Below are 16,094 nucleotides of genomic sequence, written 5' to 3'. Positions count from 1 at the left end.
TCCTGTAAAGTGGTGACCAGACCTGTGCACAGGACTCTAGCTGCAGTCTAACTAGTTTTTATACAGTTCCAGCATAACTTCCCTACTCCCATACTCTATGCCTCGGCTAATAAAGGAAAGTATCCTGTATGCCTTCTTAACCACCTTATTTAGTTGTTCTACTACCTTCAGGGAGCTCTGGACATGCACTCCAAGGTCCCTCTGTTCCTCTACACATCTCAGAATGCTACCATTTATTGTGTATTCACTTGTCTTGTTAGCTCTGCCCAAATGCATTACCTCACATTTCTCTGGGATGGAATTCCATTTGCCACTTTTCTGCCCATCTAAACAATCCGTTGATATCTTCCTGCAGTCTACAGCTTTCTTCTTCATTATCAACCACACAACCAATTTTTCTATCATCTGCAAACTTCTTAATCATGCCCCTACATTTGAGCTTAATTCATTAGCATATAAGTCGAAAAGCAAGGGAGCCAGTACTGAGTCCTATGCAACCCCACTGGAAACAGTCTTCCAAGTCACAAGAACACCTGTCCGGCATTACTCTTTGGTTTCTGCCACTGAGCCACTTTGGGATCCAACTTGCCCGAGGATCCCATGGGCTCCTACTTTTTTGACCAGTCTGTCATGTGAGACCATTTCAAAAGTCTTGCTAAAAGCCATGTAGACTACATCAAGCAAGCTACCCTCATCACCCTCAGTCATGTGGATCTGGAAGGAGGGTGGAAGCAGATTCAATGTCAACATTCAAAACAAAATTGGATACATACTTGGAGGGAAAAAAATGTATCGGGCTCCGTGGAAAGAGCAGGGGAGCGGGATTAATTGGATAGTGCGACCAAAGAGTCGGCATGGGCACGATGGGCTAAAAGGACTCCTTCGATGGTGCATCATTCAATGATTCTAGGATTTTTTGACAAAAGGAGGGAGGGTGTGATTTAAGAAGAATGATATTGTCGCGAGTTGCCCCAAAGAAAGACTTTCATTTCTATTGCCCTTTTCATGACGTCAGGACATCCCAAAGCACTTTACAGTCAATGAAATACTTTTTGAAGTGTAGCCAATTTGTGCACAGCAAGCTCCCACAAACAGCAATGTGATAATGACCAGATAATTTCTTTATTTGTGATGTTGATTGAGGGATACATATTGGCCAGCACACTGGAGAGAACTCCCCTGTTCTTCTTCAGAATAGTGCCATGGGATCTTTTACGTCCACCCAATAGAGCAGACAGGGCCTCAGTTTAAGGTCTCATCCAAGAAACAGCACCTCCAACTGTGCAGCACTCCCTCACTACTGTACTGGAGTATCAGCCTAAGGTCTTTGTACTCAGGACGTGAAGTGGGACTTGAACCCACAATCTTCTGATTCCATCCAGAGTGCTAACAACTGTGCCACAGCTGACTTCGCAGTGGAGTAGTCAGAAGCCCCGTTGGGAGGAGACAGTGAGGAGCAGATGTTGGGCTTCATGGAAGAGTTGAGTTTGATGAGGGAGGGAGAAACTGTGGAGTGTTGAGGGGTTGGGGCTGGGTGTGGCTGAACAGTAGGGTATCCAGGAGAACAGAGGAGTGCAGCTCAGCCATTAACTGCAAGTTAACGCCAGAAGTGTGAAGCTTGCACAGGAAGATGAACAGAATGAGATAAAGCTATTCAATATGGGGTACGGCAGTGTAGTGGTTATAGAACATAGAACAGTACAGCACAGTACAGGCCCTTCGGCCCACGATGTTGTGCCGAACATTTAACCTACCCTAATATCAAACTAACTACCTACCCTTCATTCTACTATCATCCATGTACCTATCCAAGAGTCGCTTAAATGTCCCTAATGTGTCTGCTTCTACTACCATCACTGGCAGTGCATTCCACGCATCCACCACACTCTGTGTAAAGAACCTACCTCTGACATCTCCCCGAAACCTTCCTCCAATCACCTTAAAATTATGCCCCCTGGTGATAGCCCTTTCCACCCTGGGAAAAAGTCTCTGACTATCCACTCTATCTATGCCTCTCATCATCTTGTACCCCTCTATCAAGTCACCTCTCATCCTTCTACGCTCCAATGAGAAAAGCCCTAGCTCCCTCAATCTTTCTTCGTAGGACATGCCCTCCAGTCCAGGCAGCATCCTGGTAAATCTCCTCTGCACCCTCTCTAAAGCTTCCACATCCTTCCTATAATGAGGCGACCAGAACTGAACACAATATTCCAAGTGTGGTCGAACCAGGGCCTTATAGAGCTGCAGCATAACCTCGCGGCTCTTAAACTCAATCCCCCTGTTAATCAAAGCCAACACACCATACGCCTTCTTAACAACCCTATCAACTTGGGTGGCAACTTTGAGCGATCTATGGACATGGACCCCAAGATCCCTCTGTTCCTCCACACTACCAAGAATCCTGTATTCCGCATTCAAATTCGACCTTCCAAAATGAATCACTTCACACTTTTCCAGGTTGAACTCCATCTGCCACTTCTCAGCCCAGCGCTGCATCCTGTCAATGTCCCGTTGCAACCTAGAACAGCCTTCCACACAATCCACAACTCTAGCAACCTTCGTGTCATCAGCAAACTTGCTAACCCAGCCTTCCACATCCTCATCCAAGTCATTTATAAAAATCACAAAGAACAGAGGTCCCAGAACAGATCCTTGTGGAACACCACTGGTCACCGAGCTCCATGCTGAATACTTTCCATCTACTACCACCTTCTGACTTCTATGGGCCAGCCAATTTTGTATCCAGACAGCCAGCTTTCCCTGAATCCCATGCCTCCTTACTTTCTGAATGAGTCTACCATGGGGAACCTTATCAAATGCCTTGCTAAAATCCATATACACCACATCCACTGCTCTTCCTTCATCAATGTGTTTTGTCACATCTTCAAAGAATTCAATAAGGCTTGTGAGGCATGACCTGCCCCTCACAAAGCCATGCTGACTGTCTCTAATCAAACCATGCCTTTCCAAATAATCATAAATCCTGTCTCTCAGAATCCTCTCCAATAATTTGCCCACTACCGACGTAAGACTGACTGGTCTATAATTCCCAGGGTTATCCCTATTCCCTTTCTTGAACAAGGGAACAACATTTGCCACCCTCCAATCATCCGGTACTACTCCAGTGGACAGTGAAGAAGCAAAGATCATCGCCAAAGGCGCAGCAATCTCTTCCCTCACTTCCCGTAATATCCTTGGGTATATCCCGTCTGGCCCCGGGGACTTATCTGTCCTCATATCATTCAAAATGTCCAACACATCCTCCCTCTTAACCTCAACCTGTTCGAGCATATCAGCCTGTTCCACGCAGTCCTCACAAATGACCAGGTCCCTCTCACTAGTGAATACTGAAGCAAAGTATTCATTTAGGACCTCCCCTACCTCCTCTGACTCCAGGCACAAGTTCCCTCCACTATCCCTGATTGGCCCTACCCTCACTCTGGCCATCCTCTTGTTCCTCACATAAGTGTAGAACGCCTTGGGATTTTCCTTAATCCTACCCGCCAAGACTTTTTCATGTCCCCGTCTAGCTCTCCTAAGTCCATTCTTCAGTTCCTTCCTGGCTACCTTGTAACCCTCTAGAGCCCTGTCTGATCCTTGCATCCTCAACCTTAAGTAAGCTTCCTTCTTCCTCTTGACTAGCTGTTCCACATCTCTTGTCATCCAAGGTTCCTTCACCCTACCATCCCTTCCTTGCCTCATCGGGACAAACCTATCCAGCAGTTGCAGCAAGTGCTCCCTAAACAACCTCCACATTTCTGTCGTGCATTTCCCTGAGAACATCTGTTCCCAATTTATGCTCCCCAGTTCTTGCCTAATAGCATTGTAATTCCCCCTCCCCCAATTAAATATTTTCCCATCCCGTCTGCTCTTGTCCCTCTCCATGACTATGGTAAAGGTCAGGGAGTTGTGATCACTATCACCGAAATGCTCTCCCACCGAGAGATCTGTCACCTGGCCTGGTTCGTTGCCAAGCACCAAGTCCAACATAGTCTGCCCTCTAGTCGGCCTATCTACATATTGAGTCAGGAAACCTTCCTGGACACACCTGACAAAAACTGCTCCATCCAAACTATTTGCACTAAGGAGGTTCCAATCAATATTAGGGAAGTTGAAGTCACCCATGACAACAACTCTGTTACTTCTGCACCTTTCCAAAATCTGCCTCCCAATCTGTTCCTCCATGTCTCTGTTGCTATTGGGGGGTCTATAGAAAACTCCCAATAAAGTGACTGCTCCTTTCCTGTTTCTGACTTCCACCCATAATGACTCAGTAGACAAACCCTCCTCGACGACCTCCCTTTCTGCAGCTGTGATACTATCCCTGATTAGCAATGCCACTCCCCCACCTCTTTTACCTCCCTCCCTATTCCTTTTGAAACATCTAAACCCCGGAACATCTAACATCCATTCCTGCCCCTGTGATATCCAAGTCTCCGTAATGGCCACAGCATCGTAGCTCCAAGTACTGATCCACGCTCTAAGTTCATCACCCTTATTCCTGACACTTCTTGCGTTAAAATAGACACACTTCAACCCATCATACTGGCTGCAACTTTGCCCTGTCAACTGTCTAACCTTCCTCACAGACTCTCTGCACTCTGTATCTGCCTGTTCAACAGCTACCCCATCCACTGATCCATGGCTCCGGTTCCCATCCGGAGTAACAGTTATGTTACTGGTTTAGTAATCCACAGGCCTGGACTCATAATCCTGAGAATACAAGATCAAATCTCAACACCAAAGTCTGAAAATTTGAATATAACTTTTTAAAATCTGGAAATAAAAAAACTGGTCTCAGTAAGAGTGACCATGAAGATGTCAGATTATCATAAAAACCCAAATGGTTCACTAATGTCCTTTATGGAAGAATACAACTTGTATTTATATAGCACCTTTAACATAATGAAACATCCCAAGGTACTCCCACAGGAGCATTATAAAACAAAACATAACAACGAGCCACAAGGCGATATTGCAGAAGATGAGGTAGGTTTTAAGGAGTGTGTTAAAGGAGGAAAGTGAGGCAGAGAGGTGTAGGGAGGTTATTCCAGAGTTTAGGGCCCAGGCAACTGAAGGCGGGACCTCCAATGATGTTGCAATTAAAATTGGGGATGCTCAAGAGGCCGGAATTAGGGGAGTGCAGATAACTCGGAGGGTTGTGGGACTAGAGGAGATCACAGAGATAGGGAGGGGTTTGAAAACAAGGATGAGAATTTGTTAACCGGGAGCCACAGAATCACAGAATTGTTACAGCGCAGAAGGAGGCCATTCAGCCCGTCATGTCTCCAGCAGCTCTCCAACTGAGCAATTCACCTAGTTCCACTACCCCGCCTTGTCCTCGTAACCCTGCACATTTTTCCTTTTCATAGACGTCTAATTCCCTTTTGAATGCTTCAATTGAACCTGCCTCCACCACGATCTCAGGCAGTGCATTCCAGACCTTAACCACTTCACAGAATCACAGAATAATACAGTGCAGAAGAGGCCCTTCGGCCCATCGAGTCTGCACCGATGCATTAAAGGCACCTGACCTGTCTACCTAATCCCATTTGCCAGCACTTGGCCCATAGCCTTGAATGTTATGACGTGCCAAGTGCTCATCCAGGTACTTTTTAAAGGATGTGAGGCAACCCGCCTCTACCACCCTCCCAAGCAGGGCATTCCAGACCATCAACACCCTCTGGGTAAAAAAGTTCTTCCTCAAATCCCCCTTAAACCTCCCACCCCTCACCTTAAACTTATGTCCCCTCGTAACTGACCCTTCAACTAAGGGGAACAGCTGCTTCCTATCCACCCTGTCCATGACCCTCATAATCTTGTACACCTCGATCAGGTCACCCCTCAGTCTTCTCTGCTCCAATGAAAACAACCCAAGCCTACCCAACCTCTCTTCATAGCTTAAATGTTCCATCCCAGGAAACATCCTGGTGAATAGCCTCTGCACCCCCTCCAATGCAATCACATCTTTCCTATAATGTGGCGACCAGAATTGCACTCAGTACTCCAGCTGTGGCCTTACCAAAGTTCTGTACAACTCCAACATGACCTCCCTGCTTTTGTAATCTATGCCTCGTTCCATATGCCTTTTTCACCACCCTATTAACTTGCCCTTCTGCCTTCAGAGATCTATGGACAAACACGCCATGGTCCCTTTGTTCCTCGGAACTTCCTAGTGTCAGGCCATTCATTGAATACTTCCGTGTCACATTACTCCTTCCAAAGTGTATCACCTCACACTTTTCAGCGTTAAATTCCATCTGCCCCTTATCTGCCCATTTGACCATCCCGTCTATATCTTCCTGTAACCTAAGACACTGCACCTCACTGTTAACCACTCGGCCAGTCTTTGTGTCATCCAGGGACTTACTGATCTACCCCCCACATAGTCATCTATGTCGTTTATATAAATGACAAACAATAGGGGACCCAGCACAGATCCCTGTGGTACGTCACTGGACACTGGCTTCCAGTCACTAAAACAGCCGTCTGTCATCACTCTCTGTCTCCTCCAGCCAAGCCAATTTTGAATCCACCTTATCAAGTTACCCTGTATCCCATGTGCATTTGCTTTCTTGATAAGTCTCCTATGTGGGACCTTGTCAAAGGCTTTGCTGAAATCCATGTAAACTACATCAACTACACTACCCTCATCTACACACCTGGTCACATGCTCAAAAAATTCAATCAAATTTGTTAGGCATGACCTCCCTCTGACAAAGCCATGCTGACCATTCCTAATCAAATTTTGCCTCTCCAAGTGGTGATAGATTCTCTCCTTCAGAATTTTCTCCAATAGTTTCCCTACCACTGACGTGAGACTCACTGGTCTGTAGTTCCTTGGCTTATCTCTCCAACCTTTCTTAAATAGTGGGACCACGTTAGCTGTTTTCCAGTCCTCTGGCACCTCACCCTTGGCCAGAGAGGAATTAAAAGTTAGGGTCAGAGCCCCTGCAATCTCCACCCTCACCTCCCATAGCATCCTGGGGCACAAATCGTCCGGACCTGGAGATTTGTCCACTTTTAAGCCTTCCAAAACCTCCAATACCTTGTCACTCCCTATGACAATTTGCTCAAGAACCTCACAGTCTCTCGCTCTAAGTTCCATATCTACATCCTCATTCTCTTGGGTGAAGACAGATGTGAAGTATTCGTTCAACCTACCAATGTCCTCTGGCTTCACCCACAAATTTCCCCTTGGTCCCTAATCTTTCCCTGGTTATCCTCTTCCTATTGATGTACTTATAGAATATCTTGGGATTTTCCCTACTTTTACCAGTCAGAGCTTTCTCATATCCCCTCTTTGCTCTCCTAATTGCTTTATTTATTTTTTTTTTATTTAGAGATACAGCACTGAAACAGGCCATTCGGCCCACCGAGTCTGTGCCGACCATCAACCACCCATTTATACTAATCCTACACTAATTCCATATCCCTACCACCTACCTACAATAGGGGCAATTGCTAATGGCCAATTTACCTATCAACCTGCAAGTCTTTGGCATGTGGGAGGAAACCGGAGCACCCGGAGGAAACCCACGCAGACACAGGGAGAACTTGCAAACTCCACACAGGCAGTACCCAGAATTGAACGCGGGTCGCTGGAGCTGTGAGGCTGCGGTGCTAACCACTGCGCCACTGTGCTTTCTTAAGCTCCATCCTACACTTTCTGTACTCCACTAATGCTTCCATTGATTTGCTCTCTTTGTATTTGCTAAAAGCCTCTCTTTTCCTTTTCATCGCACCCTGAATGTTTCTGGTCATCCATGGTTCTCTGGGCTTGTTGCTCCTACCTATTACCCTAGAGGGAACATGTTGGACCTGTACCCTCCCCATTTCCTTTTTGAATGCCCCCCACTGCTCTTCTGTACATTTCCCGACAAGTAACTCTTTCCAGTCTACCTTGGCCAGATCCAGCCTTATTTTACTAAAATTCGCTCTCCCCCAATCCAAAACCTTTTTTTTGCAACTTGTCTATTTCTTTCTCCATAACAAGCTTAAATTGTACCATGTTGTGGTCGCTATCACCAAAATGCTCCCCCACCAACACATCAACCACCTGTCCAGCTTCATTCCCCAGAATTAGGTCCAGCACTGCACCCTCTCTGGTTGGATCCTCTACATATTGAGCTAAAAGGTTCTCCTGTATACATTTTAAGAACTCCACTCCATCTAAGCCCTTAACACGATGACTATCCCAATTAATGTTGGGAAAGTTGAAATCACCTAATATAATTACCTTATTATTTTTACACACCTCTGCAAATTGCACACATATTTGCTCCTCAATTTCCCGCTGACTATCTGGGGGTCTATAATAAACACCTAGCAATGTGGCTGTCCCTTTTTTATTCCTAAACTCTACCCATAAAGCTTCATTTGATGCCGCCTCCAAGATATCATCTCTCCTTACTGCAGTAACTGACTCTTTAACTAATATTGCAATGCCCCCTCCTCTTTTACCCCCTCCTCTGTCTCGCCTGAAGATTCTATATGCCGGGATATTGAGCTGCCAATCCTGCCCCTCCCTCAACCATGTCTCCGTGATGGCTACTATATCACAATTCCACGTGTCAATCATTGCCCTTAACTCATCCGTTTTACCTGCAATACTCCTGGCATTAAAGTAGAGGCCATCCATCCTGGTCTTACTCCATTGAAACTTACATCCGCTGTATTCCCTCTGACTTGGTCGCTTTCCTGTGTTTAGCTGTGTCCCTATTTTGCTAGGAGACTGCGTCCCCTCCCACTTGCTGCATGAAAAGGTTTTTCCTCACGTTGCTTTTGCTTCTTTTACCCATTACTTTAAATCTGTGCCCTCTCATTCTCGATCCTTTCACAAGTGGGAACAGTTTCTCTCTATCTACTCATCCCAGACCCCTCATTTTGAATACCTCTATCAAATCACCTCTCAGCCTTCTCTTCTCCAAGGAAAACAATTCCAAATTATCCAATCTATCTTCATAACTGAAGTTCCTCATCCCTGGAACCATTCTTTTGCAGCTTCTCTAATGCCTTCACATCCTTCCTTAAGTGTGGCACCCAGAATTGGATGCAATACTCCAGCTGAGGCCAAACTAGTGTCTTACAGAAGTTCAACATAACTTCCTTGCTCTTGTACTCTATGTCCCTATTATTAAAGCCCAGGATACTGTTTGCTTTTTCACCACTCTCTCAACCTGTCCTGCCACCTTCAATGACTTATGCACATATACACCCAGGTCCCTCTGCTCCTGCACCCCCTTTAGAATTGTAGCCTTTATTTTATATTGTCTCTTCATGTTCTTCCTACCAAAATGAATCACTTCACATTTCTCTGTATTGAACTTCATCTGCCACCTGTCTGCTCATTCCATCAACTTGTCTATGCCCTTTTGGAGTTCTACACTATCCTCCTCACAGTTCACAATGCTTCCAAGTTTCATATCCTCCGCAAACTCTAAAATTGTGCCCCGTACACCAAGGTCTAGGTCATTGATAAATATCAGGAAAAGCAAGGGTCCTAACACTGATCCCTGGGGAACTCCACTACAAACCTTCCTCCAGCCCGAAAAACATCCATTAATCACTACTCTTTGTTTCCTGTCACTCAGCCAATTTCATATCCATGTTGCTACTGTCTCGTTTATTTCATGAGCTATAACTTTGCTCACACGCCTTTTGAAAATCCATGTACACCACATCAACTGCATTGCCCTCATCAACCCTCTCTGTTACTTCTTCAAAAAACTCCAGCATGTTAGTTAAACATGATTTTCCCTTAAGAAATCCATGCTGGCTTTCTTTAATTAACCCGCATTTGTCCATGTGACAATTTTGTCCTGAATTAATCTTTCTAGAAGTTTTCCCACCACTGAAGTTAAACTGACTGGCCTGTAGTTGCTGGGCTTATCTTTACACACTTTTTTGAACAAGGGTGTAACATTTGCAATTCTCCAGTCCTCTGGCATCCTGAGTCGAAGGAAGACTGAAAAATTATGGCCAGTGCTTCTGCAATTTCCACTGTCACTTCCCTCAGTATCCTTGGATGCATCTCATCCAGTCCTGGTGCCTTATCCACTTTAAGTACAGACAGCCTGTCCAACACCTTCTCCTTATCAATTTTAAATCCCTCTAGCGTCTGAATAACCTCCTCTTTCACCATTGCCTGGGTTGCATCTTCTTCCTTGGTAAAGACAGATGCAAAGTACTCATTTAGTACCTCAGCTATGCCCTCTGCTTCCATGCGCAAATCCCCTGTTGGCCCCTTATCGGCCTCACTCCTCCTTTTACCACCTGTTACTATTTATATGTCTATAGAAAACTTTGCAATTCCCTTTAATGTTAGTTGCCAGTCTCTGTTCATACTCTCTCATTGCTTCTCTTATTTGCTTTTTCACTTTCCCTCTGAACCTTCTATATTCAGCCTGGTTCTCAATAGTATTTTCTACCTGGCATCTGTCATAAGCACTTTTTTTTTCTTTATCTTAATCTCTACCTCTTTTGTTATCCAGGGAGCTCTAGATTTGTTTACTATACCTTTCCCCTTCGAGGGAACATAACTTGACTGTGCCTGAACTATCTCTTCTTTAAAGGTAGCCCATTGTTTAGCTACCATTTCTCCTGCCAACCTTTGACTCCAATTTATTCACCCCAGCTCCATTCTTAGCCCAACAGTTGGCTTTACCCCAGTTATTATTCTTAGTCTGGATTGTTCTTTGTCCTTTTCCATAATCAGTCTAAACCTTATAATACAATGATCACTGTCCCCTAAATGTTGTCCTACTGAGTGTAGATTAAAGGCTTGCTCAGGTCACACACAAAAAACCAACCCGAACCCGACGGAACCACATCGGACCCAAGCCCGATCCAGCCCAAGTCCCTCCATTTTCCCCCCGAGCCCAACCCACCCCACCCCGCCCCGACCTGAGCCCGACCCAACCACCGGAATGTTCCCTTTACTTACCTTCCGACTCCCAACCTTCAGGAAGCTGCAGCATGAGCATGATGATGTCATAGAGACGCTCACACGCTCACTGCGCAGACTCAGAGTTTCCCTGCTTGACGTCCCGGACTCGCAGCTCAGGTAAGTTCTTAACTTTTAACACTTAGCTAAAATTCTTGCTGTGTGTGTCTGACCCACACCCGGCCCGACTCGGACCCAGCCCGGCTCGGCCCAACCCAAACCCGAAGGCCGGACCCAGAAGAGCGACCTGACCCGACACATGACATCAGGTCCCATCGGGTTTGGGTTGGGTAGCAGGCCTTTACTGTAGATCAGTGAGCGCAGGGGTGATGGTGAACAGGACTTGGTGCAAGTTAGGACACGGGCAGCAAAGTTTTCAATGACATCAAATTTACAGAAATCTACTGTCCTTATCCGCTCTGGGCCTATATGTGACTCCAGTCCCACACTAACACGCTTGACTCCTATCTGCCTCTGAAGGGGCTCAGTAAGGCACTCAGTTGTATCAAACAGAAGAAGATCCACCGCTAACTTGGGGCAACTGGAGATGGGCAATACGTGTCAGTCTTGCTAGTGACACCCACATCCCAGGAACGAATTAAAAAAACAAGCCTTGCTCTTCGCAAGCATGCTCCATAGTTTCTCCTGTCACACATGCAACCCATTTGCTACCCTGGCTTCAAATGGAATCCAAGCAATATCTACCTGTTCTATTGCCTTCCATGATCGGATATTCACACATCGCACACTTTGTTTTTAGTGTGTTCACGGGATGCTGGCATCACTGGCATTTATTGCCCATCCCTAACTGCCCTTAAGAAGGTGGTGGTGAATCACCTTCTTGACAACTGATTGGCTTGCGTGGCCATTCAAAGTCAACCACGTTGCTCTGGATCTGGAGTCATATGTAGGCCAGACCAGGTAACGATGACTGATTTCCTACCCTAAAGGACAAAAATGAACCTGATGAGTTTTTACAACAATCCAGGAGCTTCCTGGTCACCATTAATGCAATTAGATTTTTAATTGCAGATTTTTTTTATTTAATTAACCGAATTTAAATTTCTCAGCTACTGTGGTGGGATTTGAACTCATGTCTCCAGATCATCAGGCCAGGCCTCTGGAATACTAGCCCCCTAATATAACCTATTTAACTTTAGAGCTCTGATATCCAGCTTAGTTGGAGAGGGAGAGAGCCAATTCCACAGTTTTTGGACATGTTAAGTGAGACATAGGGCTCCTTTTACAGAGGATCAGGCCACATTTTACTTACAGCATGTTGTTTCGTTTTGATAGGGCATTCACAAACCAGAGTAGGTCATGAGGTTTAAAGGGGACCAGTACCAGATGAATGTTGGGTTCAAGGTCCTTGGCACTCTCTGGGTACATAAAGTGGTGGGTGGTTTTCTTGCCTACGTCAGACTCATGTCCCTTTGTCACTGCCTTGTTCATTCTAAGTAGAAAAGTCAGAGTTACTGCTTTAGACAAATTCACACAAGCTCAAAATTAGTCTTCTGTCAAAAGCTGAAGGCGCAAGGAATAATGACAGGTGTAAACTCGAGGTTCCCTACGTGATGACATTCCAATTCCCAACATCTTGACCGGCTAGCGCTTAAAGACAAGACACTTTAGCACTGTAACAGTCAATAGGATTTCTGATGGTGCTATTCAAATCACTGTACTTTATTATCTGTGGATCCCTGGGTATGGAACAGCAAAGCGATTCGCTCCACCAGATTACCACCACACGTTGCTCTGTAAGTGAACATTATCAAAAGCTCCCAGAGGCTGCCACAAAAACACATAATATTAAAAGAATTTTTTGTTATTCTTTCACAGGATGGGGGCATCGGTGACAAGGCCAGCATTTATTGCCCATTCCTTGTTGTCCTTGAGAAGATGGTGGTGAGCCACCTTCTTCAACTGCTGCAGTCCATGTGGTGTAGGTATACCCACAGTGCTGTTAGGAAGGGAGTTCCAGGATTTTCACCCAGTGACAGTGAAGGAATGGCGATATAGTTCCAAGTCAGGATGGTGTGTGACTTGGAGGGGAACTTGCAGGTGGTGGTGTTCCAATGCATTTGCTGCCCTTGTCCTTCTAGGTGGTAGAGTTCAGGGGTTTGGAAAGTGCTGTCGAAGGAGACTTGGTGCGTTGCTGCAGTGCATCTTGTAGATGGTACACACTGCTGCCACTGTGCGTCGGTGGTGGAGGGAGTGAATGTTTAAGTTAATAGATGGGGTCAAGCAAGCAAGTGGAGAATATTCCATCACACTCCTGATTTCTGCCTTGTAGATGGTGGACAGGCTTTGGAGAGTCAGGAGGTGAGTTACTCGCCACAGAATTCCCAGCCTCTGTCCTGCTCTTGTAGCCACAGTATTTATGTGGTTACTCCAGTTCAATTTCTCATCAATGGTAACCTCAGGATGTTGATAGTGGAGGATTCAGCGATCGTAATGCCATTGAATGTCAAACGGAGATGTTAGATTCTCTCTTGTTAGAGATGGTCATTGACTGGCACTTGTGTGGCGTGAATGCAACTTGCCACTTATCAGCCCAAGCCTGGATGTTGTCCAGGTCTTGCTGCATTTCTACACGGACTGCTTCAGTATCTGAGGAATCGTAAACGATGCTGAACATTGTGCAATCATCAACAAACATCCCCACTTCTGATCTTATGATGGGGGGGTGGGGGGGGGTGGTGGTGGGGGGAAGTCATTGATGAAGCAGCTGAAGATGGTTGGGCCTAGGACACTAGCCTGAGGAACTCCCGCAGTGATGTCCTGGGACTGAGATGATTGACCTCCAACAATCACAACCATCTTCCTTTGTGCTAGGTATGACTCCAACCAGTGGAGGGTTTTCGCCGATTCCCATTGACTCCAGTTTTGCCAGGGCTCCTTGATGCCACACTCGATCAAATACTCCCTTGATGTCAAGTGCAGTCACTCTCACCTCAACTCTGGAGTTCAGCTCTTTTGTCCATGTTAGGATAAAGATTGTAATGAAATCAGGAGCTGAGTGGCCCTGGCAGAACCCAAACTGAGCATCAGTGTGCAGGTTATTGCTGAGCAAGTGCCGCTTGATAGCACTGTCGACGACCTCTTCCATCACTTTGCTGATGATTGAGAGTAGACTGATGGGGCAGTAATTGGCCAGGTTCGATTTATCCTGCTTTTTATGCACAGGACATATCTGAGCAATTTTCCACATTGTCGGGTAGATGTACTGTACTGGAACAGCTTGGCTAGGGGAGAGGCCCGTTCTAGAGCACAAGTCTTCAATTCTATTCCCGGAATGTTGTCAGGACCCATAGCCTTTGCAGTATCCAGTGCCTTCAGCCAAAGAACCATAGAACAATTACGGCACAGAAGGAGGCCATTCAGTCCATCGTGTCCATGCTGGATGAAAAAAACGAGCCATCCAATCTAATCCCACCTTCCAGCACCTGGTCCATAGCCTTGAAGGTCACAGCACTTCAGGTACATGTCCAGGCAGCTTTTAAAAGAATTGAGGGTTTCTGCCTCCACTACTGTTCCTGGCAGTGAATTCCAGACACCTTCCACCCTCTGGGTGAAAAAGGTTTTCCTTATATCCCCTCTAATCCTTCTACCAATCACCTTAAATATATGTTCCCTGGTAATTGACCTCTCTGCTAGGTGAACCAGGTTCTTCCTGTCTACGCTATCTAGGCCCCTCATAATTTTGTATACCTCAATTACATCACCCCTCAGCCTCCTCGGTTCCAGGGAAAACAACCCTAGCCTATCCGATCTTTCCTCATAGCTGCAACCTTCAAGCCCTGGCAACATTCTTGTAAATCTCCTCTGTACTGTCTCCACAGCAATTATGTCCTTCCTGTAATGTGGTGACCAGAACTGTACACAATACTCCAGCTGTGGCTTAACCAGCATTTTATGCAGTTCCAGCATTACATTCCTGCTTTTGTATTCTACACCTCGGCCAATAAAGGAAAGCATTCCATATGCCTTCTTCACCACTTTATCTACCTGTCCTGCCACCTTCAGGGATCTGTAGACATGTACTCCAAGGCCTCTCACATCCTCTGCCCCTCTCAATATCCTCCTGTTTATTGTGTATTCCCTCGCTTTATTTGTCCTCCCCAAATGCATTACCTCACACTTCTCCGGATTGAATTCCATTTGTCACTTTCCCAGCCACTCAACCAAACCATTGATATCATTTTGGAGTCTACAGCTATCCTCTTCACTATCAAGTACACGGCTAATTTTTGAGTCATCAGCAAATTTCCCAATCATGCCTCCCACATTTAAGTCCAGATCATTAATATATACCACAAACAGCAAGGGACCCAACACTAAGCCCTGTGGAACACCACTGGAAACCGCTGTCCATTCGCAAAAACATCTGTCGACTACTATCCTTTGTTTCCTGTCACTGAGCCAATCCTGGATCCAACCTGCCACATTCCCCTGTATTCCAAGAGCTTTCATTTTACTGACCAGTCTGCCATGTGGGACCTTGTCAAATGCCTTACTAAAATCCATGTAGACCACATCCACTGCACTTCCCTCATCAATCCTATTACTTCTTCAAAAACTCAATTAAGTTAGTAAGATAATGACCTTCCCTTAACAAATCCATGCTGACTATCCCTGATTAATCCATGCCTTTCTAAATGGCAGTTTATCCTGTCCCTCAGAATTGATTCTAATAATTTACCCACCAACCAGCTCAAACTGACCAGCCTATAATTATTTGGTCTATCCCTCACACCCTTTTTAAACCATGGTATAACGTTCACAGACCTCCAATCATCTGGTACATTGCCTGTATCTAGTGAGGATTTGAAGATGATCCTCAGCGCATCTGCTATTTCCTCCCTGGCTTCCTTTAACAACCTGGGATGCAATCCATCCGGCCCTGGCAATTTATCCACTTTCAAGGATGTCAGACCCTCTAGTACTTCCCCTCTCATTATGCTTATCGTATCTGATATTTCACACTCATCCTCTTTTACTACAATGTCTGCATCAACCCTCTCCTTTGTGAAGACAGAGACAAAAAACTCATTAAGAACCCTGCCCACATCTTCTGCATCCACGCATAAGTTCCCTCGTACATCTCTGGTCCTACCCTTAGTTATCCTCTTGCTCTTAATGTACTGAT

At 45.6% G+C, this 16,094-nt stretch overlaps 2 protein-coding genes across 14 annotated transcripts in view; both read right to left on the bottom strand.

Moving 5' to 3' along the window:
* LOC137378417 (uncharacterized) overlaps positions 1 to 16,094 on the bottom strand; it is a 576,275-nt gene that overhangs the window by 437,895 nt on the left and 122,286 nt on the right. The window lies entirely within an intron of this gene.
* The window catches only part of st3gal8 (ST3 beta-galactoside alpha-2,3-sialyltransferase 8), an 88,675-nt gene that overhangs the window by 22,842 nt on the left and 49,739 nt on the right, over positions 1 to 16,094 (bottom strand). For all 13 annotated transcript variants that reach the window (XR_010976595.1, XR_010976596.1, XM_068048732.1 and 10 more), the window contains one exon: positions 12,219 to 12,398. Coding sequence is in view for 11 of the 13 variants with exons in the window: in XM_068048732.1 (XP_067904833.1) it covers positions 12,219 to 12,398 (180 nt within the window). In the remaining 2 variants the exon portion in view is untranslated. The remainder of the gene's footprint in view (positions 1 to 12,218; positions 12,399 to 16,094) is intronic.

The sequence above is a fragment of the Heterodontus francisci genome, chromosome 16, assembly GCF_036365525.1.
Source record: "Heterodontus francisci isolate sHetFra1 chromosome 16, sHetFra1.hap1, whole genome shotgun sequence".
Lineage (NCBI taxonomy): Eukaryota > Metazoa > Chordata > Chondrichthyes > Heterodontiformes > Heterodontidae > Heterodontus > Heterodontus francisci.
Note: the sequence above shows the minus strand (reverse complement) of the source record. Positions and strands in the feature narration are given on the sequence as shown.